The 26,924-nt window shown below is 43.5% G+C and overlaps 1 protein-coding gene across 1 annotated transcript; it reads left to right on the top strand.

Moving 5' to 3' along the window:
- Positions 1–1,320: 1,320 nt before the first annotated feature.
- Positions 1,321–26,537, top strand: pik3cd (phosphatidylinositol-4,5-bisphosphate 3-kinase, catalytic subunit delta). The gene is given in 24 exon segments (XM_062460293.1): positions 1,321–1,564; positions 2,082–2,248; positions 3,496–3,724; positions 4,567–4,799; positions 6,533–6,709; positions 7,521–7,676; positions 8,547–8,604; positions 8,607–8,635; positions 11,483–11,704; positions 13,664–13,760; positions 14,251–14,381; positions 14,937–14,987; positions 15,413–15,580; positions 16,450–16,571; positions 17,074–17,217; positions 17,643–17,742; positions 18,291–18,469; positions 19,193–19,302; positions 20,059–20,137; positions 20,434–20,601; positions 21,332–21,455; positions 22,083–22,228; positions 22,333–22,465; positions 23,356–26,537. Coding segments are annotated over 23 exon segments (3,135 nt in total). The 5' UTR covers positions 1,321–1,564; positions 2,082–2,107; the 3' UTR covers positions 23,494–26,537.
- The last annotated feature ends 387 nt before the right edge of the window (positions 26,538–26,924 follow it).

The raw sequence follows: 26,924 nt of genomic DNA, 5'->3' as shown, positions 1-26,924 counted from the left end.
TGGAGACTAAGGTAAGATTCTAAGCATTTTATGTACACATACATGAGTATTTAATGTAAAAAATGTAAAACGTTGTTTACTGTGGACAATCACAAGATTGTTGAACACCTTTTTGTGAAACAACTGAGTTTTATTTACTGCCAATCTTTGTGTCTTCTGAGATACTAGCAGATGTGTTTACTTGTGTTTGAGTGAATGACTTTTGTTTTGGTCATGAACCTAGTTTACTTTGTTTCAATCAATTTCCTCTTTCTGCAGTGCTACTATTGTGGGTCAAGTTCCACTTTTCTTGGGACTGGTGTTATATTATTTATAATGAGTATTTGCCTGTTTTATCATCAAGTATGCCCATGCAAGCCATGGTATGAATCTCATTTGACACATATCCAAAATATATTTACTATTTAGTTTATTTCTTTTTTTACATTTTTGTACAAGAAACGTTGCTCACAATTGAAAGTAAAATGCCTTTTTTTGCTTTTATGAATGGCCCTTGTTGCTTAAAGTTGTATTATCGTCATTATTATTGTAGTTAGTGGTGAATTTAGTCGTATATTGTATTCAGTTGTATTCAGCACTTAAATTGTCAGCTTCCTTTCAGCAAAATCAGGAACTAGCAGCTTATAGTAGTGGTTTGACAGAATGATTTACTGGAATCCCATCACATGGACAAACACGCCTACATTTTTCTGAATGAGAAAGATTCTACCAGAACACAGTTTAGCAGGTCACCTTCATCAAATCAAATTTGTATTTATTTAGCCCCTTTTAGAAGCAGTGTCATTCATGTCCCACTGGATGGTGGGTGTGATGCTGGGTGCATGTTGCTATATGGTGAATGATGAATGATCTCATCCATCAATTAGGGCCTACCCTTCCAGGAGGGAAACCATTCAAAAATAATTTGTTGACTGAAGTGTATTTGATGGAGGCAAGCGACTGCGAAAATGTAGAACAGTGGTAGGCTATAACTGCCATTTCGAAATAGGTAGTTTGATTTTTTTATTTGGAGGGCGTGGGGGGGTGGGACTGTATTCGTTACTTTTGTAAAACCGCAAGTAGAAGTCACTGAAATTCCCTGAGGGTTCGGCTAAGTGCCCACTTGTCATTCAATAATTTGATATCCGATTGCTTGTTTATTGATTTATTGATTTTGGATATCACACAGCTGTTAATAGCCTACATAGAAAAATGTAAGCATGTTAACCTCAAAAATGCCATATCCGCTAGAGTTAGACACACACACAAACACACATACAAATGTTTACGCTTAACCAAACTTTGTAGACGGTCCCTTGGCGTTGGCGGGGAGGGATGAAGGAAGCGCATAGTGTGCGAGCATCACCGGTTGAATGACAACGCACTTGTCTCGCTTTATGCTGAGTCCGAGAAATAGTATGGTTCAGTTTACTGGAGTGTAAGCGACTCGTCTCCGGTGAAGTAGCCTAATAGTAATATTACGATCAATCAACCGACTTTCGGTTCAACGTTGGAAAGCAAACATAACCATCGATGGTATACAGAGAAAGATGAGCAGCAATCTAAGCTTCTAGAACTGAGGCAAGTAGCTAATTATAAAGGAAATGGTTGGTATTTCCCTATTTAAATGTAATCATTTTAATTCAGGCATCGCTTTACCTGTCGGTCAGATTCCAGAAATGTATTTTGATCTGAACTTTGTAGCAGTCATTAACATACTGTAATTTAGTCGACATGGTGCATTGATGACAGATCAATTCGAATATTCTTTAACGGAATGAAACAGAACGTGCGGTGCTCATCAAGGTTCATAATCAATTTGCTGATGGGCAGGTTTATTTCACTGTGTTGTTTATCAGCTACCCTAATAATTAACAGTGCATAAATCAGTGATGTATGATCTGTAAATCGGTGATTAACCATTTGTAAGACCAAGCAACCCTGCTGTTCGTGCTGCCAAAAAGGCATGCATTCAAGTTGCATGCAAACTTGAACACAGAGAGCATTTGCACTGTTGCACATTATCTTCGTGCTGATCGCTAACCGGGGCATGCACTGTCTTTGTACTGTACGCTGTCTGCATGACCTGGCGGATCAGTAAGCTGCCGGTAAATGAGAGGCCGTCACCATGCCCCCGGGGGACTATGGGTTACGGGCGGAGTGGGAGAAGGAGGGGGACCCAGAGATCATGATAGACTTCCTGCTCCCCACCGGGATCCTCCTGACGTTCTCGGTGTCTCGCAACGACACCGTCAAGACCATAAAGAAAGTAAGTTTCACGGTTTTATCTATGTGACCGTTGGTCCCGCCGAACAGAATGTAGCGTATATATTCGGTTATATTTTCAGTAAAAAAATGTTTTAAAGTATGTGTATATATACACACATAGCCTATATATTACATAGCCTATATATATATTATAAATATAATATATAGCATAAAATTATACAATACATACACTAGGCTATATAAAAATAGTATATAGACTACTGTTATGTTACACACATGTTTTGTTAGAATTGTGTGCACATGTTCAGAATGTAGATATTGTATGATTATTATTGCTCAATATCTTAGATGGGCCCGATATGAAAACACAGGCTTTTTTATCAGTAGATAAAAAGACAATTTTGTGAATGTCTGCTCTGTATTCTGAAGCAGTGGTACCACAACGTTTATAGTTTATGGAGAGAGTCAGAAAGGTGGAACAGAGCCAACGCAGTGCAGTGTTGCAAGTCAGTAGCAGAAGAAGAAGAAATCTAGGTTCTTCGGACCTATCGACCGCTTAATGCTTTTTTTTCTATTCTGAGAAACGGAACTGTCTTTCTGACCTTCCCAAATAATCGTCAGAGCGTGGTGACAAACGTATTTTTTCTGTTGTAGCGGTGACGGAGTTGAAAAGGGAGAACGTGTTTTAGCTCTGAAAACCCAGGCCTTACAATTTGTTGCAGCAGATCTGTTATCAAAGTAATTCAGTACTGTAGGCCAGTTTCTATGCCAACACTCCCAACGCTGTCCATAGAACACGGCTAGCATAGCCACTTTAGACGTTTTGATTTAACTGTCTTAAATAATTATATAGTTCTGAGCTGTTACGAAATGAACAGAAATTGATTTCGTGAAATGAAATCCCTGATTTGAAAAAATGTACTTGAAATGTGTAAACACGGTGGGCTATTTCAGTCATGAATGTTAAATGTCCAACTGGTACTGAACCGCATTGATAGCCTACGGATTTCTGTACAATCATATAACACTATTCAGAAAGACAGAAGTGATAGCCTACTACATACAATATATATTCACATAGTATGTGTGTGCGGTGTGTTTTTGTGTGCATGTATATGTGTGTTTCTGTACTATGGCATGTGTGTTTTTGTCTGTGTGTGTTTGTGTACGTGCATGTGTTTGTGCGTATGTGTGTGATGGCATGCGTGTTATGTGTGTGATGGGGGGGTGTGTTTGTGCATGTGTGTGTGTGATTTGGTGTGTGTGTGCGTGTGTGTGTTCTCTCAGACCGTGTGGCGGAACGCCAGCAGCGAGCCTCTGTTCGGGGCGCTGGGCAATCCGGACGCGTACGTGTTCACCTGCATCAACTCCACGGCCGAGCGGGAGGAGCTGGAGGACGAGAGCCGCCGGCTGTGCGATGTTCGGCCCTTCATGTCCGTCCTGCGGCTGGTGGCGCGGGAGGGCGACCGCGTTGAGAAACTCACCAACACCCAGATCAGCCAGCTGATCGGCAAAGGTGTGGCCCCAACCCCTTCATAGGCAGCACATGGATTATAATTGGGGAGTGTGTGTGTGTTTGTGTGTGTGTGTGGGGGGGGGGGGGGGGCTGATGTGTGAGAAGCACTGCAAAAAAAAAGTGTGAGAAAGACGAGTGAGAGAGTTTGATGGCTGAGCGGTTAGGGAATCAGGCTATTAATCAGAAGGTTGCCGGTTCGATTCCTGGCCGTGCAAAGGATGTTGTGTCCTTGAGCAAGGCACTTCACCTTACTTGCCTCAGGGGGGAATGTCCTTGTACTTACTGTAAGTCGCTTTGGATAAGAGCGTCTGCTAAATGACTAAATGTTAATGTAAGTGTAAGATGTAGCCTGTTACAGAGCCACAGGAACTGTAAAGACCGCCCACTTTTCCTGTGGTGGGATGGGATTGGTTCTTGAGCTTTGAGTGACAGGCAACTGAAATGACAGTTCACCAGACACCATCAGGTCACTGTGAAGACACACAGTACTCTAGTCGCACACAACCAAGACGATACAAGGAGCCTAGCAGGGCATGTTGTGTAAAGTATCTTTTGCTTTTACTTGTTGAAAAAGGCAAATACACTCAAACTTGAACTTGAAACGATCATCTCAGAGTCTCAAATACACCTTCCGAATGCTCGAATGTTCATCCTAAACCTGATCCATGTGTCAAATCAAATAATTATTTAAATGTGTCGTCCTTTTATTATATATATATATAACATCTTTTTTTTTTTTTTTTTTTTTTTTTACAAACAAACATCACAGAGGGCTTCACAGATGCCCATAAACCAGCACCCTTAACCAAAACTAACCCCCAAGGCTGTGTGTTTCTCCCCAGGCCTCCAGGAGTTTGAGTCCCAGAAGAACCACGAGGTGAACGAGTACCGTGCCAGGATGCGCTCCTTCTGTGAAGAGAAGGCCATGGAGAGGCAGCGGTTGCCGTGGTACCAGTGGATGGAGTTCAGCTTCCCTTGTGACCTGGAACCCTGCGCTTCACTGCCCGGTTCCGGAAGCTTCAAGTCCAAAAACAGCAAGAAATTATTCGTCAACGTCAAGTTTGACGCTAGCGATGTGAGTGTTTTCACGTTTCACAATAGATTTCTTTTTGCGTCTTTTAGCAGAGGCTTATATCCAAAGCGACATTCAAACAGGTCATGCATTAAGTGTGCAGTTTTAATGATATTCCAGTGGTTAGTGCTTAGGAACGGTATGCAATCTGACACAGTTCAACAATAACGTCATTACAATATTACATAATTCCTCCTACCTGATTGGGGTCTTAGGGAAGCTGAGGAAACATGAACATATGTTATATATATATTTTTTTTGTCTGTGAGTCCTTCTGGGGAGGGATTTCAGTCTTGTAGTCTTGAGGCTATTCTGAACAACAGTGAGTGCAAGTCATAACTGCTGTAAGTTAGTTTGTTTTCCACCTTGCGTAGAAGGGTTCTGGAGGAGGGCTCGAGGTGAAAGTGAACTATTTCTGGAACTTCCCCTCCCACACCTCGTAGTTTACTTTTCACTTCAAAAGAGAAGTTTGTAGACACCTTCTGCAAACTGAAAACCAAAAAAAGTATCAAAACAAAGCCAGATCTAAAACCGGAGGAGAAGGAGCAGAAACTAGCATAACAAGTGACGTTTTTTTTGTCATTTAAATCCTATACAGTTAGTACAGTACGCAGTGAAACGAGACAGCCTTCCTCCAGGACCTCGGTGCTACCTAAACAACACAGGAACTACATGAGACCACACAGAACTTAAAAAGACCTACACATTTATAAGAATTTCAAGATAGAGTGCTCTTGCAAACGTGTGCAAAAGGACAATATCCACAGTAAGAGACAAACTGAAAAAGTAGTGCAACACTATACTTTGAATGTAAACATGAGTGTGTGAGCACTACTGTAACTAAGTTACAAGGCAGGTGTTCCTGACCTAATTCTGTTACCACCCACCAGTAACACACCAGGGACCAGTATACACAGCTAAGTAGTGAAGCATTTGATTGCAGATTGCGAGGCAGCAAGTTCAAATGTCCCCATGCACTGTACATTGCTTTGTGAGCAAAACATCTGCTGCTGTTATTACGAATAGCATTTTAATGGTATAATACGAATAACATTTTCAATGTGTTGTATAAATAACACCTCACGTTATAACATGAATAACATGTTGATACTGTTATTAATGTGTTGATATTGTTGTTAATGTATTGATACTGTTATTAATGTGTTGATATTGTTATTAATGTGTTGATACTGTTAATGTGTTGATACTGTTCTTAATGTGTTAATATTGTTCTTAATGTGTTGATACTGTTGTTAATGTGTTGATACTGTTATTAATGTGTTAATATTGTTCTTAATGTGTTGATACTGTTGTTAATGTGTTGATACTGTTATTAATGTGTTAATATTGTTCTTAATGTGTTGATACTGTTGTTAATGTGTTGATACTGTTGTTAATGTGTTGATATTGTTGTTAATGTGTTGATATTGTTGTTAATGTGTTGATACTGTTATTAATGTGTTAATATTGTTCTTAATGTGTTGATACTGTTGTTAATGTGTTGATACTGTTATTAATGTGTTAATATTGTTGTTAATGTGTTGATACTGTTGTTAATGTGTTGATACTGTTGTTAATGTGTTGATATTGTTGTTAATGTGTTGATATTGTTGTTAATGTGTTGATATTGTTGTTAATGTGTTGATATTGTTGTTAATGTGTTGATATTGTTGTTAATGTGTTGATATTGTTGTTAATGTGTTGATATTGTTGTTAATGTGGTCCCTGTTCCTCAGGAGAGCTTCATGCTCCAGCTGGACTCCCAGGACCTCCCTCTCAGCTTGATGCGGAACGCCCTGAAGAAGAAGGCCACCGTGTTTCGCTCAGTCAAGCAGGAGCCTGAGCACTACACCCTCCAGGTCAACGGGCGATGGGACTTCATCTACGGAAGACATCCCCTGTGCCAGTTTAAGGTGAGGGACTGAGGGACAAACTATATTTTATATATAGTAAAAAAAAAAAAAAACAACAAAAAACAATTGTAATGATAATGGGTCAAATGTGTACCGAAAGCGAATACGCATGTGTGCACCGGAGTTTTGTTTGTCTGTGAAATTATGGATGTTCTGTCGGGTGTAGCCTGCTGGATGTGTCAGTGTTTGGTGTTTGTGTCAGGGCTTTCCAGCTCTGGGTTCTGTTGTGAGTATAATGTCTGCGTTGGTTCCTGTTTGTGATGACTGCCCCTCGGAGCCTTTAGCCTGCTCGCTTGTTCTCAGTGTGGGGAGTCTCTCTCTGCCTCTCTCTTTCTCTCTCTCTCTCAGAGCTGGACTGTAGTGACTCAGTGGCAGGATAAAAGGAGGCTCAGTTGTTGATTCTGAAACTCTTTCTACCTGCAGCGATGAGTCATATCTCCCTCGCAGGACTCAGAAGAGAGCGGCCTCTACACATAATGAGATTTCAGCTGCATTAACTCTGGAGTAAATGAACAGCCGGCCAAGAGCCTGCGCTAGACTAGACTCTGTGTGTGTGTGTGTGTGTGTGTGTGTGAGAGAGATGTGTTGCTTAGGGTGAAACGGTTATATTTCTTCTCCCTAAGAGCTTTTTGGAGGGAGTTTTTCCCCTTGTCGTGTTCGTTTAGGTTCAGGCTGCTTCTAGGTACTGACCTGTGGGCATCTGTGAAGCCTTAATGTGACGTACAAAGAGCTATACTAAGAAGATGTGATTCGATTATCCTCCACCGAACCCTGTTTTTTTACCTCCTTCTCTCTCTCTTCTCCTCTATAGTACATTTTCTCGTGTCTGCGCGGCGGCCAGAACCCTCAGCTGACGATGGTGCATCACTCCACCATCGTTAAGTACCAGGACGAACAAGCCGGCGCCTGCAGCCAGATGACCAAGAGTCGATCGTCGTCCAAACCTCCACCTCTACCCCTGAAGAAGGTCAGTGACCAACCTGTTCATGCCATCGTCTTTTTGTCATTAACAGATGTTGCGTACACGCACACAGACACATAACACAGACATACACATAAACACACAACACACAGAAACACAAGTGGTTGCTGCTCAACTAGTGTTTTGGACTTTGGCTTCATCCACAGTGTGTACCTTTAACAATCAACAATGTTCACAGACTCGGTTTCCAAACTAAGTGTTTTATTCAGATTTTCATTATTAAAAATGCACACTGATGTGTGTTTCAGTTTACATATCGAGTTAGGGTAAAGTTATTTATAAAAAAAACATGTTTATCTTTTCGGTGGGAAAGAAACATTTGTTTTGAGGGTTTCCAACATTTGTATGTCTGGGGCCTGTCACACAGAAGCTGGTGGTGAGTGTTATTATAAGTCGGCAAGTACATTTACATTTAGTCATTTAGCAGACACTCTTATCCAGAGCGACATACAGTAAGTACAGGGACATTCCCCCAAGGCAAGTAAGGTTAAGTGCCTTGCCCAAGGACACAACATAATTTTTCACGGCCAGGAATCGAACCGGCAACCTTCTGATTAATAACCCGATTCCCTAACCGCTCAGCCATCTGACCCCAGCCAAGTAGCTGCACGATTTGAGTGCTCGCTACTGAGTTCAGCTAGCAGAGCAGGGTGACAGAAACCTTCCAAATGAATCATTCTGACCTGTTTGTGAAAGAAAATGTTCTGAATGACTTTCATTCTGTTTCTGTCTTTTGTCATTTTTCTCTCTTTCTTTTTCTCTTTCTTTCTCTCTTTCTTTCACACTCTGGACTGAATGTGGCTAATGGTCCCAGGGATAACCAGACACTGCTTGTTCCTTCTCTTGCCCCTACAGCAGAACACGTCTTCACTGTTCACCATAGAGGAGCCTTTACAGATTCATCTGCTGCGCGGCACAAAGTCAACGCAGAGGAAGGGATGAAGGTCAGTGTGGTTTCGCGTAGGTTTCTCTCACTGTTCAATGGGGCGCTGCAGTGAGTTGTTTACTAATATGTCAAATGCGGGTGTAGAATGGAGGTGTGTGTGTGTTTGTGTGGGGGGGGGGTGGAGTTACATGCAAACTATGGGGTCATGTGATCCTGACCACTCGTTTCCCGTAATTCATCAAGGCGGTTGGATGAAACTTGAAAACAGGAAGTGGGGAGGGCCTATCTGTTTTTCAGGGCTTACTGTGGAGCCTAGATTCTTAGAAAAGAGCCACACTCTTGGTGCTAGCGTTCTCTCTCTTTCTCTCTCTCTCTCTCTCTCTCTCTCTCTCTCTCTCTCTCTCTCTCTCTCTCTCTCTCTCTCTCTCTCTCTCTCTCTCTCTCTCTCTCTCTCTCTCTCTCTCTCTCTCTCTCTCTCTCTCTCTCTCTCTCTCTCTCTCTCTCTCTTTCTCTCTTTCTCTCTTTCTCTCTCTCTCTCTTTCTCTCTCTCTCTCTCTTTCTCTCTCTCTCTCTCTTTCTCTCTCTCTCTCTTTCTCTCTCTCTCTCTTTTTCTGTCTCTCTCTCTTCTCATTCTCTCTCTCTTTTTCTTTTCGAATGAAGAGATGGATGTTGTAACCACTGCAGATAGGGTTGATTGGTCTGACCTATCTTGAAACGACTTTCTTGAGCTTCTATTTTGATGCTGCCTCAAAGATGTCTAGCTCAGAGGAAGAGGGCAGCCTGGTGTCTAGCTCAGAGGAAGAGGGCAGCCTGGTGTCTAGCTCAGAGGAAGAGGCAGCCTGGTGTCTAGCTCAGAGGAAGAGGGCAGCCTGGTGTCTAGCTCAGAGGAAGAGGGCAGCCTGGTGGTTTGCGCAATCGGTCGCATTTGTTGTGTAGAATTGCTCCGCAGTTTGCAAAGTGTTTCTGTATGCCTCGCTGTACATGTGTTCATTTCTCAGATCACGGAACAAATATCTTTCCCTTGTGAAAGATTCCCAACGCTCTGGGAACCTAGTTTGGCCCCTTCAACAAGCACAGCTACCATAAAATTAATAACATGTAATTGAAATTCTTGGTCCTGTTTATCTGGACAGTGTCCTTACAGTCTAATATCCTAAGAAAGTCAATTACAATCCTAAATGATATGTGCCTTTAACCTAGTGTATGTGCCTATGTGCGGTGTCCGGGATGAATAATTAGCTAATTGGTGTAGGGTAGGGTGAGGGTATAGCTTAGTGGTTAGAGCTTTTGGCTGCAGAACAATAGGTCTCTGGGGAAAATTCCCCCCTTTGCTGTGTGTCGTAGAGTTCATTGCTGTTTGGGTTATTTAGCTCGCTGCACCTCCAACTGCTACCGCGGTTGCAGATCATGAGTCACTGTAAATTTGTCTTGTCACACAAATTACCAGTCATGTCTGGCTGTTGACAGCCCTGCCCAGCTTGTAAAGATATCCTTTACTCATGCACTGGACATGTATTCAGTCCAGTCTGGTGTGAATGACTGAGGACACTACCCAAAACATCCCACGCTACAGAACTGCCAGCAGAAACGTTGTTTTTGGTTGCCTTTGACAGTTTTTAGCTGTCAGGATGTTTAGACAGTATGGATCATTGTAGTTGTGCAGGCTTTGAATGTAGGGACTTTTGCATCATCCTTGTTTCCTTTGTTGGGTACAGTTGTCCCCCATTAGCAGATATCTTTTTGAATATTTGAAAATGTTTGAAAAACAAGAATGAGTAGAAAAGCTGACCTAGCATCCAGGTGACTTCTGAACTACATATTTGTCTGTCTCACTGATTGACTTGTCTGTCTGTCTCACTGATTGACTTGTCTGTCTGTCTCACTGATTGACTTGTCTGTCTGTCTCACTGATTGACTTGTCTGTCGGTCTCACTGATTGACTTGTCTGTCTGTCTCACTGATTGACTTGTCTGTCGGTCTCACTGATTGACTTGTCTGTCTGTCTCACTGATTGACTTGTCTGTCGGTCTCACTGATTGACTTGTCTGTCTGTCTCACTGATTGACTTGTCTGTCGGTCTCACTGATTGACTTGTCTGTCGGTCTCACTGATTGACTTGTCTGTCGGTCTCACTGATTGACTTGTCTGTCGGTCTCACTGATTGACTTGTCTGTCTGTCTCACTGATTGACTTGTCTGTCGGTCTCACTGATTGACCTGTCTGTCTGTTCGTCCACCTACCTACCTCCCCCCTCCGCACCTACCTACCTACCTACCTTCCTACCTACCAACCTTCCTACCGACCTTCTTACCGACCGACCGACCTACCTACCTACCTACCAACCTTCCTACCAACCTTCCTACCAACCTTCCTACCAACCTTCCTTCCTACCTACTTACCTACCTACCTACCTACCTACCTACCTTCCTCCCTTCCTACCTTTCTACCTACCTACCTTCCTACCTACCTACCTACCTTCCTACCTACCTACCTACCTACCTACCTACCTACCTACCTACCTACCTACCTACCTACATACCTACCTACCTACCTACCTTCTTCCCTTCCTACCTACCTACCTACCTACCTACCTACCTACCTACCAACCTTCCTACCAACCTTCCTACCTACCTACCTACCTACCTACATACTTACCTACCTACCTACCTACCTACTTACCTCCCTTCCTCCCTTCCTCCCTTTCTACCTTCCTACCTCCCTCCCTACCTTCCTTCCTTCCTTCCTTCCTACCTACCTACCTACCTACCTACCTACCTACCTACCTACCTACCTACCTACCTACCTACCTACCTCCCTCCCTTCCTTCCTTCCTACCTACCTACCTACCTACCTACCTCCCTCCCTCCCTCCCCATCCCCCCACCCCTCATCTCTCCTCTCCACAGCTGGTGGTGCAGGCAGGCCTGTATCACGGCAGCGAGCTGCTGTGCAAGGTAGCGACCAGCAGCGAGGTGACCGTCAGCTCTGAGCCAGTGTGGGACCAGAAGCTGCTGTTCGACATCACCGTGGCCGACCTGCCCCGCATGAGCCGCCTGTGCTTCGCTCTCTACGCCGTGGTGGAGAAGAACAAGAAACCCCGCGGCACCAAGAAGAAAAACAAGCGCGCTGTAAGTCAGCCACGCTCGTTTCGTGTAGCGTTTTTTTTGTTTTAGGATTATAACACTGTATTCATCTAGCGGACAGGACTTGGACCTGAGATCTCTTGATATGTATTCAAGTGCTTCAACCACTGAGCTAACCCCTGCCTTCCTTTTAAGTGCTGCTTTTAGCGCCCTCAGGCCAAGTAAGACAGTAGTAAGTCGTTTGCCCCGACTGCCTTTGAGACGCGTCTGTGTGTACGTTTGTGGGTGTGAACTTGTTATCAAGCACAAACATGCATGCTTCCTCTGTAGTAAGTTGTGTGTGTGTGTGTGTGTGTGTGTGTGTGTGTGTGTGTGTGTGTGTGTGGGTGTGTTGAGCCTGATTGTGCAAATGTGTTCGCATGTCTGTGGTTAACCTCTCCTGTGTTTCTTATCACTTCCATCACGCACATGGAAGGAAGAGAGAAAAGTACATTCATGGAATTTTCTTAACTTTTACGTTTTCAGGTCCTCTGTAGATCTGTATCGTAGTTGTCCTGTATGATCTGCAAACTTGAATTCAACGACATTTTTCTAAACCTACCTTTCTGATGCAACTTTAACAAGCAGTTAGTTTTGTAAGACTCATTTTGGGTGATTGGAGGGTTTCCCCTCTCTATGCTTTAATAATGGGATTCTTATGATAATTATAGTGTTCCCTGTGCCCACCCTGATAGCCCCTCAGGTGTTTCTAAAGGCAGCTGTCCCTGTGCCCACCCCGAAGCCCCTCAGGTGTTTCTAAAGGCAGCTGGCCCAACGGCTTCTGCTTTCAGACCTACTTCCTTCTTGTTCCTACGATTCACAGAACTCATCTCAGAAAGACACCAGGAAGGCAGAACTCATTTTTATTTACGTTTTATTCGGCCTACGCTTGTTTGCGTCTCCTCTTTAGTAGCTTTACCGTGAAGTATTCTGAGTGAGGTGATGGGACTGTACGGTTTAGAGCCGTATGTAGAATGTAGCCGTATGTAGTTCCCCCCCCCCGTTCCTCGTCTTTACCGAAACTTACTAGCCTAGCACATTAAAATAGCACACAACAGTACTGAGCTGTTTCATTTATAGAGGAGAGTTTCTCAACCAAGAGATATGCTTTGTTTTCACCATGGCACATGTTTCACAGATAATTTATGTAGTAAAAAAAAAAAAAGAAGTCTAGCATTGCTGGCAGAGAAATATTAGGCAGTAATGAAGTACCTGTATCTACTGTTACTGTCGATTTGAAGACCCTTAAACCTAAATGGCCACATGTCTGGGGAGTGATAGTTTCAGGTGCTGGACTGAGTCGCTTGTTGGTTCTAGAGATCAACAGTTACATATCTGTTCTCATTTCAAAACTGGAAGTGAGTTTAAGAGAACCAGTTGAAAGAAGTTCCTCTTTCCACAATATCCAACTTACATACATACTGGTTTCTGGTTTGTATCATTTTAATAAAATATTTTTTCAAGACAGTTGAAGAGAACTTCCTTCCCCAATAACTCAATCGAATACATTCGTATATAGACCCCCCCAGTCAGGAGAGGAGTGTGGGTGACCTCACAGCTAAGGATTTTGTGTTCTGTCTCTCTCTCTCTCTCTCTCTCTCTCTCTCTCTCTCTCTCTCTCTCTCTCTCTCTCTCTCTCTCTCTCTCTGTATCTCTCTCTCTCTCTGTATCTCTCTCTCTCTGTATCCGTCTCTCTTTCTCTCTCTCTCTGTATCTGTCTCTCTCTCTTTCTCTGTATCTCTCTCTGTCTCTCTCTCTCTCTGTATCTTTCTCTCTGTCTCTCTCTCTCTCTCTCTGTATCTCTCTCTGTCTCTCTGTCTCTCTCTCTGTATCTCTCTGTCTGTCTCTCTCTATCTCTCTCTCTTTCTCTCTGTCACACTCTCTCCGCCTCTCTCTTCCTCTCCTACATGACTCTCTACCCCTCTCTCTCTCTCTCTCTCTCCCTCCATCCTTCCCGCCCACCAGGATTGTCCCATAGCGTGGGTCAACACCATGGTGTTCGACTACAAGGACCAGCTGAAGACAGGGGAGTTCCTGCTGCCCATGTGGCCCTCCATCCCAGGTACAATGACAGGTTCATGTACCACACACTTTTATCCAAAGTGGCTATTAATAGGAGGGTGGGGGTAATTCAAACCTGCAACCTCTTGATCTGCAGTCAGCTACTCCCCCGCTGCGCTGCTTTGGTTAAAAAACGTCTGTTAGATGAATAAGAATTTATATGATTTATATTTACATAACTTTTAGAGCTCAACTACTCGCAACTCTCCCACACTGATGGGAAACCAGTTTGAGCCAGTTTGAGTAACGATTGTGACACACCACGCTGCAGATCTCACACCACCCTAATGCCCTCTCACAGTTGCTAGTGACGAGGCCGACGTCCATCTTTGTTGTTAATATTGCATGCTGTGTTTTCATGGCTTAAAATGGTCAGAATCTACAAGATGTTAACCTGGTTGAAATGACAGCTATGGTAAAGACAGAGATATCTGTCTGTATCTGTGTGTATGCTCATACATCCAGCCATCCTTTGATCTGTCCCATCTCAGACGATAAGACCGACGTGTTAAATCCCATGGGCACAGTGGAGAAGAACCCCAACATAGACAGCGCAGCCGGACTCCTGATCTCCTTCCCTAACGTCAGACCGTATCCCCTCTACTACCCCCCGCTAGACAAGGTGCTGCTCAACTCCCCTTCAATCTACTTTGAAACTCATACAGTTAAACACTTTCAAACTCATACAGTTAAACACTTTTAAATTCATACAGTTAAACACTTTCAAACTCATACAGTTAAATACTTTCAAATTCATATTGTTAAAAACACTTTTAAACTCATATAGTTAAAACACTTTTAAACTCATACAGTTAAATACTTTTAAACTCATATAGTTAAAACACTTTTAAACTCATAAAGTTAAAACACTTTTAAACTCATATAGTTAAAACACTTTTAAACTCATATAGTTAAAACACTTTTAAACTCATACAGTTAAATACTTTTAAATTCATACAGTTAAATACTTTTAAACTCATATAGTTAAAACACTTTTAAACTCATACAGTTAAATACTTTTAAATTCATATTGTTAAAAACACTTTTAAATTCATATAGTTAAAACACTTTTAAACTCATACAGTTAAATACTTTCAAACTCATACAGTTAAAAATTGTTTGTTTATTCTGTTTTAAAATATCATCCTAAATAAACCTTTTACATGTATTTTTTAAGTTGAGCGAACTGGAAACAAATGGAGGTAAAGTTGTCATCACCAAAGAGGAGGTAAGGGTTTTTTTGTTTGCCTTTATTGTCATTGCACATAACAACGAAGATCTATTTAGATCTACTTATATCTATAATTGAAATATCATGCTTGCATAATATACAGTGGTGTCTCTTATAGTGTTTTGTATGACGAATTAGGTGTATTATAAAGTACATTACAGTCATATTAAATAGTATGATATTTAGCTTATGTAATACTTTTATAATGAGTAAAGAATGTACAGTAATATATAGTAACATTATTGTGTTTATGTAACCAGTTAACAGTGCTGTGTTACCAGAATGCCAAAGGAAAATGTCCATTCTACGTACATCTAATGGACAATAAAGCTTTCTTATCTCAATATTAGTGTTATGATCATATTAGAATCGTCAGGCAGTCCAGTCCACACCCTGAGACGTCTGTTGTTTTCCTCCCCAAGTCGACGAAGCTGAAGGAGATAATGGACAACAAGAACTACACGGAGATCTTCGAGGACGAGAAGGAGCTGCTGTGGAAGGCGCGGGCAGAAGTGTGCGAGCGTTACCCAGAGAGCCTGTCCAAGCTGCTGCTCATCACCAAGTGGAACAAACACGAGGAAGTGGTGCAGGTACGGATGAGGGGGACGGATGGATAGGCAGGCCAGGCAGGCCAGACAGACACAGACAGACACAGACAGACAGACACAGACAGACACAGTTACACAGACAGACAGACACAGTTACACAGACAGACAGACACAGTTACACAGACAGACACAGACAGACATACAGACAGACAGACAGACAGACACAGTTAGACACAGACAGACAGACACAGTTACACAGACAGACAGACACAGTTACACAGACAGACAGACACACTTAGACACAGACAGACACAGTTAGACACAGACAGACAGACAGACAGACATAGTTAGACACAGACAGACACAGTTACACAGACAGACACAGTTACACAGACAGACACAGTTACACAGACAGACAGACAGACAGACAGACACAGTTACACAGACAGACAGACACACTTAGACACAGACAGACAGACAGACAGACACAGTTAGACACAGACAGACAGACACAGTTAGACACAGACAGACAGACAGACACAGACAGACAGACAGACACAGTTAGACACAGACAGACACAGTTAGACACAGACAGACAGACACAGTTAGACACAGACAGACAGACACAGTTAGACACAGACAGACAGACAGACAGACATACACAATTAGACACAGACAGACAGACATACACAGTTAGACACAGACAGACAGACACAGTTAGACACAGACAGACAGACACAGTTAGACACAGACAGACACAGACAGACACAGTTAGACACAGACAGACAGGCAGTCCAGACAGACAGTAATTCTGTCAGACAGGCAGTAATTCTGTCAGACCTAAAGTCAGTCAGTCAGATTGACCGATCGGCTGACCTATGTTGACGAGCGTGTTGTGTTGCTGTGTCCAGATGGTGGCGCTGCTGAGGAAGTGGGCGGAGCTTCCTGCCCTCCACGCTCTGGAGCTGCTGGACTACAGCTTCCCGGACCCCAACGTCCGCGCGTTCACCGTCAGGTGCCTGCGCAAGCTCCGGTGAGGCTATTACCACATCGCTGGCGTGTGGCGTGTCTTTAGCGTGTGGCGTGTCTTTGGCGTGTGGCGTGTCTTTGGCGTGTGGCGTGTCTTTGGCGTGTCTTTGGCGTGTAGCATGTCTTTGGCATGTGGCGTATCTTTAGCGTGTGGCGTGTCTTTAGCGTGTGGCGTGTCTTTAGCGTGTCTTTGGCGTGTCTTTAGCGTGTGGCGTGTCTTTGGCGTGTGGCGTGTCTTTGGCATGTGGCGTGTCTTTGGCGTGTGGCGTGTCTTTAGCGTGTGGCGTGTCTTTGGCGTGTGGCGTGTCTTTGGCGTGTGGCGTGTCTTTGGCGTGTGGCGTGTCTTTAGCGTGTGGCGTGTCTTTAGCATGTTGCGTGTCTTTGGCGTGTGGCGTGTGATGTTTTTGTCTGCTTTAACCAGCCATGCCACTGTAAGTTGAACCAGCTGAACTGTAACTGGGGTTACGCTCACTTGGAATCTCCCCTCCTCCTGCTTTCCCCCGCAGCGACGACGAGCTTCTGCAGTACCTGCTGCAGCTGGTGCAGGTGCTGAAGTACGAAGCCTACCTGGACTGCGACCTCACCACCTTCCTGTTGGAGAGAGCCCTGTCCAACAAGCGGATAGGTCACTTCCTGTTCTGGCACCTCAGGTTTGGTCAAATCTATATATGTCTATACTGAATGGATCCACATTCTTATACCTGTTTATTTACCCTTTTTTTTTTTTATAAACTGTCATGAAAGGTTTCAGTCTTTCTACATCTTACATCCGAGACCCAATCCCAAAACCCACAAACATATCATTTCCTCTGTGTGTGGTCTAGTAGTGCATATGGCTGTCAAAGTACACTGTGTTCTAGAACAGAAGTTATTAGCCTATTTCAGTCTGGCCCCTTCTCTGAAAGCAGAAAATACCCCCCCCCCCCCCCCCCTATGGGGTCAGTTTGAGCATCACTGTTCTGGTAAGTGTTGCAGGGGCTGGTCTGGGGTCAGTTTGAGCATCACTGTTCTGGTAAGTGTTGCAGGGGCTGGTCTGGGGTCAGTTTGAGCACCACTGTTGTGGTGTGTGTTGCAGGTCCGAGATGCACGTGGCTTCAGTGAGCCTGCGGTTTGGTCTGATCCTGGAGGCCTACTGCCGGGGCAACATCTACCACATCAAGACCCTGATGAAGCAGGTGAGCGCAACATCATACTCATCAACTTTTTATTATTTTATACTTCTATTCTATTTAAAAAAAATAACATAATTATTCATAAGTATGCAGTGGCATACCGACATCTCTGACGTTGATAACAAACCAAACCGTTTCAAAATCGGTTGAAAATTGAGCAAGTTATGGTCATTTAAAAAGTACATGTAGCATCAACACAATGTTATGGGTGAGCGAGTTGACTGTAGCAAGATGGCCGCCATGTGCGGACGTTCGACTCTGTTGTCCGGCAACGCGGACGAGACATCTAGTGTTTATATATATCTATAGTGGTGAGGGTATAGCTCAGTCATATATAAGTCAACTTATTAGCAAGCCGGCCCTTTTGTCCAAAGATATATATAATATTAGAAGTCTCAATAATAAGACTATATACTTGAAATGCTGTAACCAAATTGCCCTCGGGGATATCAAATAAGTCAAAAGTTGTCACTTCCTGTGGTATTCCCCCTGACCTTCCTGCCCCACTCCATCCCTCCCCCCGCCCTCCCCCCGCCCTCCCCCCTGTGCAGAACGAGGCGCTGGGGAAGATGAAGGCTCTGAACGACTTTGTGAAGTCGGGTTCTCAGAAGACTTCCCGCCAGCAGACCACGGAGGACATGAAGCTGTGCATCAAACAGGAAGCCTACCTGGAGGCCCTGTCTGACCTGCTGTCCCCTCTCAACCCCAGCATCATCCTGTCTGAGATCTGGTCAGAGGCCTCTCTCTCACACACACACATGCATACACACACATACACACACACACATTTACATTTACATTTAGTCATTTAGCAGACGCTCTTATCCAGAGCGACTTACAGTAAGTACAGGGACATTCTCCCCGAGGCAAGTAGGGTGAAGTGCCTTGCCCAAGGACACATCATTTTGCGCGGCTGGGAATCGAACTGGCAACCTTCAGATTACTAGCCCGACTCCCTCACCGCTCAGCCATCTGACTCCCTACACGCACACGCATGCATGCATACACACACACACGCACACGCATGCATGCATACACACACACATGCATACACACACACACACATGCATACACACACACATTCACAAACACCTACACACAAGTACATGCATGCACATACACACACTTGCACAGGAAAGCACTCGCAAATAAATGCACACACACGGAGGCACACACACAAATATATGCACACACACAAGCCACACACACCTGTTGTGATCAGCCTTTGTGATGTGCTTAGTGATGTAAAGGGGTCAGATGGCTGAGCGGTTAGGGAATCGGGCTAGTAATCAGAAGGTTACCGGTTTTGCACGGTCCGATTCTCGGCCGTGCAAAATTACGTTGTGTCCTTGGGCAAGGCACTTCACCCTACTTGCCTCGGGGGAATGTCCCTGTACTTACTGTAAGTCGCTCTGGATAAGAACGTCTGCTAAATGACTAAATGTAAATGTAGTGCGGACAGATGCAAGTTCATGGACTCCAAGATGAAGCCGCTGTGGTTGATGTACAAGAACCCCTGGCTGCAGGGTGAAACCCTGGGCATCATCTTCAAGAACGGAGATGGTAGGAAATCACACCATCATGACATCACATCACACCATCACATCACACCATGACATTACACCATCACATTACACCATCACATTACACCATAACATTACACCATCACATTACACCATCACATCACACCATCATGACATCACACCATCACATTACACCATCACATCACACCATCACGTTACACCATCATCACATTACACCATCATGACATCACACCATCACATTACACCATCACATCACACCATCATGACATCACACCATCACATTACACCATCACATCACACCATCACGTTACACCATCATCACATTACACCATCATGACATCACACCATCACATTACACCATCACATCACACCATCATGACATCACACCATCACATTACACCATCACATCACATTACACCATCATGACATCACACACTATCACACGATCATGACATTACACCATCACATTACACCATCACATTACACCATCATGACATCACACCATCACATTACACCATCACATCACACCATCACATTACACCATCATCACAACATCAACACATCCAACTGCATCTCTGCAAGTAGTTTAAGTGTCACAACAGATTAGCAGTGGCCCGCAGATCAATGCAGAGATCCAACCTGAACTCTCAGTGGAGATGCGTGACATCTTAAATACATGAGGTTCAAATAACTCTAGCTGGCTGCAGGCTGGACTGTGTTTACCCGATGATGATGATGATGATGATGATGATGATCGGATGTGTCTCTTCCTCAGATCTTCGTCAGGACATGTTGACCCTCCAGATGATCCAGGTCATGGAAATCCTTTGGAAGAAGGAGGGTCTGGACCTGAGGTAAACCAGGCTCTCTTTTTCTTCTGTTACCTCAGGCTGGACCTGAGGTACTCTGGGTTACTATTAGATTGACGACTGGATTCTGGTGTTTCGTTACCTCAGGCTGGACCTGAGGTAACGAAACACCAGAATCCAGTCGTCAATCTAATTCCACAACGTTCAGAAGTGCCAAAAAACCCACTCGGGTAACCGTAATCCTCGGCATGGCGCAGGACGGCCATTTTAGATCGAACTAGTCGTTTGTTTTGCAGGAGAGGGGGACCTGAGTGTTGTTTCCTCTCTCCCTCCTCCTGCAGGATGATCCCTTATGGCTGCCTCTCCACCGGGAACAAGACAGGCCTCATCGAGGTGGTGAAGAACTCCGACACCATCGCCAACATCCAGAGGAACAACAGCAACAGCGCCGCCACCGCCGCCCTCAACAAGGATGCCATCCTCAACTGGCTCAAGTCCAAGAACCCAGAGTAAGGCTGACCCACAGGTCAAAGGTCATCTGTGGGGTGAGGGGTGAGGGAGGTCCGTTGGGGGGGGTGAGGGGGGGGACATTACTATGAATCTTCCAGCAATGTTTTCCATTGATCCATCGTGGTGTTCAACTAAGTTCCCACACACCCGATGTCTATGAAATCTAAAAACCAATATGCATGGTGCATTGATTGCTCATTTAAGTGTCTTTTGAGAGTCATAGAAGAGTCATAGCAGAATCAGAGTCTTAACCCAAACAAATCCACAAGAAGTGCAGCCAGATGAAACCTGAAAATGTAATGATTAAACCTTGAACGGATGTCTTTTTGACATCCAGAATCAGAGACAGTTTGTCTGTACGGCACCAGGCCAGAGTGAGAGTGTCTGTAACACGTTAACATGAAGGGTGACAGGGATGACGCACAATGTGACTGGAGCGGCAATCATTTCTCCTTCTCATTATTGCCTCTGCAAATATTTCACAGAACAGGAAGGGAATCCTTACTCATGTCCCAGAGAGAGAGAGAGAGAGAGAGAGAGAGAGAGAGAGAGAGAGAGAGAGAGAGAGAGAGGGTGGGTGGGAGGGAGGGAGAGGGAGAGATGTGCACCGTGGTTTACAGTGTGTTTGTGTGAGTGTCTAAACATTAAATTGAAGTAAAGGTTAGGAAACAATCAGTGAACTTGAACTTGTCATGGAAAGTGATATGTGTCTCATGTACCTGTTAGCAGAGATAAGCTGGATCAGGCCATTGAAGAGTTCACCCTGTCCTGTGCTGGCTACTGTGTTGCTACGTACGTCTTGGGCATAGGAGACCGCCACAACGACAACATCATGATCAAGGAAAATGGACAGGTGAGATTCTGGCTGGAAATTGAAATGGACAACAAGTTTTGGTGACATTTTAAGCTTTAAAAGCATTTTTTTTTTGCTCTTTTTTTTTTTTTTTTGACTTTGCACCTCAATTCCTGTGATTTTTATTATTGCAAATGTTGATTATTTATTTTTTATTTATTTTTTACATTTTTAATCTTGCTATGCTGGAGGCAAAGGGGATGACCTGCCCCTCCATGTTTTACAGGTGTAGCTGCATTCTCTACCACAGGGTGGCACACTTTATTTCAGATAATCAATTACAGTCACAACATCTAATCAGACCATGTTTCGAAATAATAATGATGCCTTTGATTGCATTAGACATATATTATACATATATATTATATGTGACAGACATGAAGAAACAGTTAGGGAAATAAGTATTCTTACATACATCACAAGTACAGATAAAGGCACACATACTGTTACACACTCAGCCCAGATATATTGTGAAGAGCAATTTTAATACTTAAGATCTTTACTTTACAGTAATTGTCTGTGTGTGTAACCCTCTAACCCCCCCCCCCCCCCCCCCCAGTTCTCCCTGGCCGTTCTAGTGTGTGTAACCCTCTCACCTTTCCCCCCTGTCCCCTGTGCTGTTTCTAGCTGTTCCACATTGACTTTGGCCACTTCCTGGGGAACTTTAAGAGCAAATTCGGGATCAACAGGGAGCGTGTGCCTTTCATCCTGACGTACGACTTCGTCCACGTGATTCAAGAAGGCCGGACCAACAACAGCGAGAAGTTTGAGAGGTAAGAAACAAGGAATGTTAAAACACTTGTGAAGCCCTCTGTGATATAAAAGGACGACACAAATACATCTGATTTGACCTTTAACCTTTGCCCCCTTTCTCCAGGTTCAGGGCCTGCTGTGAGCAGGCCTATAAGATCCTGTGTCGGAACGGCACTCTGTTCGTCAACCTGTTTGCCATGATGAAGGCTGCAGGTCTGCCAGAGCTTAGCTGCTTCAAGGACATCCAGTATCTGAAGGTTCCTAATGCCGGCTTCTGATACTAGCGTTTATTTTAGATTCTGTTCAAATTGTTCGTTCCATTGCTGCATTTTGCAGATTATTGGGGGTGGTTTAGGTGCAGTTCTATGGGCGTATGTGAAGCCCTCTGTGACATTGCTTGTCAGAAGGGCTGTACAATCTGGTTTGTCTCTACAGATTCGTATATTTGTAAATATACGGCAGATGCCCTTTGTGAAACATAGGAATTAAAATACACCGCACAACAATTAAGGCTTAATTATCAGCTCCAGGGTATTGAGTTGTACTGAGTAAATGCTGTGCTTAAAGCCCACAATGTGGCTAAGCTAAATTGAGGATTCATATATGGTTTTACATCCAGATTATTATGTAATGGTTCTGTTTGGATAATGATGTGCATGGATAATTGGAGAGTTTCTTGAGATTGTAATCACCCTGTCATTTTCTCCCTCGCTCTTTGTCTCTCTCTTTCTTTGTCCCTTTATCTCCTTCTCTCTGTGTCTCTCCATCTGTGTATCTCGCTCTCCTCCCCTCTCTCTCCCCCTCCTTCCCTCTCCCTCTATCTCTCCCCCTCGTTCCTTCCCTCCCTCCTCTCTTCCACTCTCTCTCTCCCCCCCCCTCTCCTCTCCTTCCGTCTCTCTCTCCCCCTCCTTCCCTCCCCCTCTATCTCTCCCCCTCCTTCCTTCCCTCCCTCCTCCACTCCCTCTCTTCCCCTCCCTCCCTCTCTCCCCCTCCCTTCACTCCCTCTCTCTACCCCTCCTTCCCTCCCCCTCCCTCTTTCTCTTCCCCTCCTTCCCTCCCTCCCTCCCTCTCTCCCCTTCCCTCCCTCTCTCTTTGTCTCTCTCTCCCCCTCCCCAACCCCCCTCCCTCCCCCTCTCTCTCTCTTCAGGATTCTCTGGCTTTGGGGAAGTCTGAGGATGAAGCGCTGAAGAGTTTTAAAGTCAAGTTCAACGAGGCTTTGAGAGAGAGTTGGAAGACGAAGGTGAATTGGATGATGCACTCCTGGGCCAAAGAAAGTAGGCTTTGAGACCCCCCAATGTTTGGAGAAACTTGAAGACCAACCAGATCCCCTCAGTCCATCCTGGGAGTCTAAGGAGACAGCTGGGGGGGAAACAGACAAATAAACACAATGCACTGAGGCAGTGCCGGTCCTAATACATTTGGCGCCCTAGGCTAGGTTTGTCTCTTACCCGGGGCGCCCGCCACACGGACATATGACGTGCTGTGGTTAGCCCCCTCTGCTGTTAGTGCGTTTGAAAAAACTTTGAAACAATTGAAACAATTGAAACAATTGAAACAATTGTGCATACAATTGAAAATTGTATGCACTCTGGAAATTGCCGCTCCCCTCTTCATGCCGCCCTAGGCGGCTGCCTATGTCACCTGTAGGAAGGGCCGGCACTGCACTGAGGGCTCTGACTTTGAGGATAAATATAACTTACTATACGAAATACAAAGAAAAAGGATTCTGGAAATGTTTACACCGGACTTTGAAAACTTGTTTGATTTATGAACTGATGTCGAACTGCAAGTGTTGATGAAGAACATTTTTTCAAGGAAGAGCTTTCCAAAGATGAGGAAAGATGCAGTTATTTTGCCTTTATTTCAAAACATAAAGATATTACCTTCACGGAAACCACTTTCTACAGACGAATCTTCTAATCATCAATGCACTTGGAAAAGGGATTGAAGTTGCCTGATATAAATTGTACTATTAGCATCCTAAACTATGAACTGATACCGACATTTACACTGTTATTGCCATATGTAATGACACAGTGCTTTAGCACGTGGTTAATATCAAAGCTCTCATAAGTAAATTACTTTATCTGTGGTGTGTTCATATAGACAGTATGGTTTACATTTACAACGGTTCAATGATTTCTTCAGCAGTTATTTTGGGGGGATTTTGCTCAACTATTTTGCTGAATTTTAGATTGCTGGACTGATAGATTTGCAATGTTTTTTTGCTTTACAAACATCTGCAAATTTGAGCTTTGTGTGAGTACTTCATCGAGATTTGACCTTCCTGATGTGGATATCGGCCTTACTGTGTTTAAAGTGTTGTGTTTGAAACACTGTGGAAAAGCTTGTCCAGGTATATAAATGACTAAAGCCCTCAAGACAACATTCAAGACCCACTTCATCTTACATCCATCTTCTTGAGAAAGCCAGAAAGATAAACCTTAATAAGTCAGCAAAACCTTAAAGTATTTGAACCATAAGTGCCGATTAATGGACGCTGTCAAATCAGGGATGCCAGGTTGATTTCTCCCAAATTGGCCACATAACTCTTGATGGACCCAGACCCTGAGCTTACAATAAGTGCCAAGACTCTGACTTGATCCAGACTCTGACTTGATCCAGACTCTGACTTGATCCAGACTCTGACTTGATCCAGACTCTGACTTGTTCAAACACCAGATTAGACCCAGAACCAGACCCAGAGACGGGCCTCTGTTCCCATGACCCAGACAACAAAATCAGCAACAATGGAACTGAATCTCTGGGATGTGTAATAAGCCATAACTTGGTTATAGCCTAGTTATAACAGCTTAAAACAATATGTTTCAGTTTTCTTCTCCATATCTACCATCTACCTGCTGAATACTGTGAACCATTCAAGGTACTCCAGGTAACACTTTATCTAGAGAGTCCCTTGTAAACCTACTTTAGATGCTCATACCATCAACAAACTATTGACACAATGGCCTCAACTCTGATGATATTGAACAACTGGTTTGGGTTTATGGTAATTGGGGGTAATCAATGGTAATTTTCCATTTGTTGATAGTTTATTGAGTATATATTGAGCTTTTATAGATCACTTACAAATTGACTCTCAGATTTTGCGTTACCGAGTTACTCTGTTTAAATCTAGCTCAGCTGAATAAATCTATGAAATAAAATACCTCTTCAGAGATGTAAATACAGGGAAAGAGATTTCAATCACACATATTGGCTTTGTTTCTTCGGATTTTCTGATATTTAAGCGATATATTGTAAAGGATCCACTGTGCCTATGCATTGTTACTTTTTTGTTTGAGTAAGTGACTGTGACTGTGAGAGGAAAGCTTATTTACAACCATCATACATGTAATGTATTGTAATTCGACTGTATTGTTCCAGTAGCTTAATGCACTCGTCATAAAGATCTCATCTCATAGGTCATGATGTTGTCACAATATCCATCAAGGATAACTTTAAGGATGTGTGTGTGTCTGTGTGTGTAAGAACTTCTAAACATTGTTTTTGTTGTATTTTATACTTAAAGTCTTCTCTATTTTGTTTGCTGTGTGAATTTCAACCTTGATGGAGAACAATGGGATCATTCTTTTATGAAACACTCGGAATAGCTTGAACTTGAAGATCATTCATACTGTTATTTTACAGTGCTACTGGACTGGTGCAATTCATTTTAAAGTTCACATACAACAGTTAATGTAGTTTTAAAAGCAGTTTTAGAATCAAATGCTTTTTCTACAACTGTTGTTCTAAGCATGTGGCATGCTGAATCTTGTGAGACAGTTTAGGAAACACAAACATTCTGGAACTGCGTTAAAACTGTCTTAGTTGTTTGTAAAGAACCCAGCTTGTAAAAGTCTAGTGATGTTTCTTTGGTTTTTATGTTTTTGTAAGATTGTGTTTGATCCGTTTTCTGTGCTATGAATTACGAAGTCAGTTCACTTCACCTGCCACTGTATCAACTAGCTTCAGTATCATGTCAACTACATTTACCATAAATCACCAGCTTGAAGCATTTGACAGGGTAACTGCATTGGATTGACTTTCAAATACTCCGCTCTGCTGTTTATTGTGGCTGTGTGTACAATCCCACTAATGATCTGTATGCACCCCTTATCAGTGCAGTTGTACAATCTGTGTTACCCTATATCTATCCATCCACCTATTCAGAGTTAACACTCTTTAACTGAGAGAAACTGGAGTTAGGGGTTCTGTGGCCAACAGTTTTTCCTGCCCTGTTTTGAACTTTGAGTGTGTTCATTCTTTGTTTTACCTGTACATTCCTCAGTAGAAGCCGTTTTGTGTGATAAAAGAGAGACAATACTGTTTTCGTCCATGTGTGTTTTGATTGGTCGAATCTGTTCCATTGCCAGTTCCCTACACCGGCAGGTATAAATAATTTACACTAAAGACAATGTTGTACACATTAGATATGAGTAAGTGACAGATGAGCATCTTTCGCCAACCGACAGCACTCCTAGTGCTCAAATACGGGGACGTGTGTAGAGCATTTACAGTAACTGCAGATCAAGAGATCGCCGGTTCGAATCTTCCTGTACTGTCGCTCTGAATTAAAGCGTCTGTTAAATTAATACAACAAGGACCTTCTTGCAAACGGTATTATATGACCGGAATAAAGTAAACTGTATTTTATGACCGGCTATACTGACAGACATCCAAGACAGACATACACAATTCATTATTTCTCAGCTG

This window comes from Osmerus eperlanus, chromosome 4 (assembly GCF_963692335.1).
Source record: "Osmerus eperlanus chromosome 4, fOsmEpe2.1, whole genome shotgun sequence".
Classification (NCBI taxonomy): domain Eukaryota; kingdom Metazoa; phylum Chordata; class Actinopteri; order Osmeriformes; family Osmeridae; genus Osmerus; species Osmerus eperlanus.
Note: the sequence above shows the minus strand (reverse complement) of the source record. Positions and strands in the feature narration are given on the sequence as shown.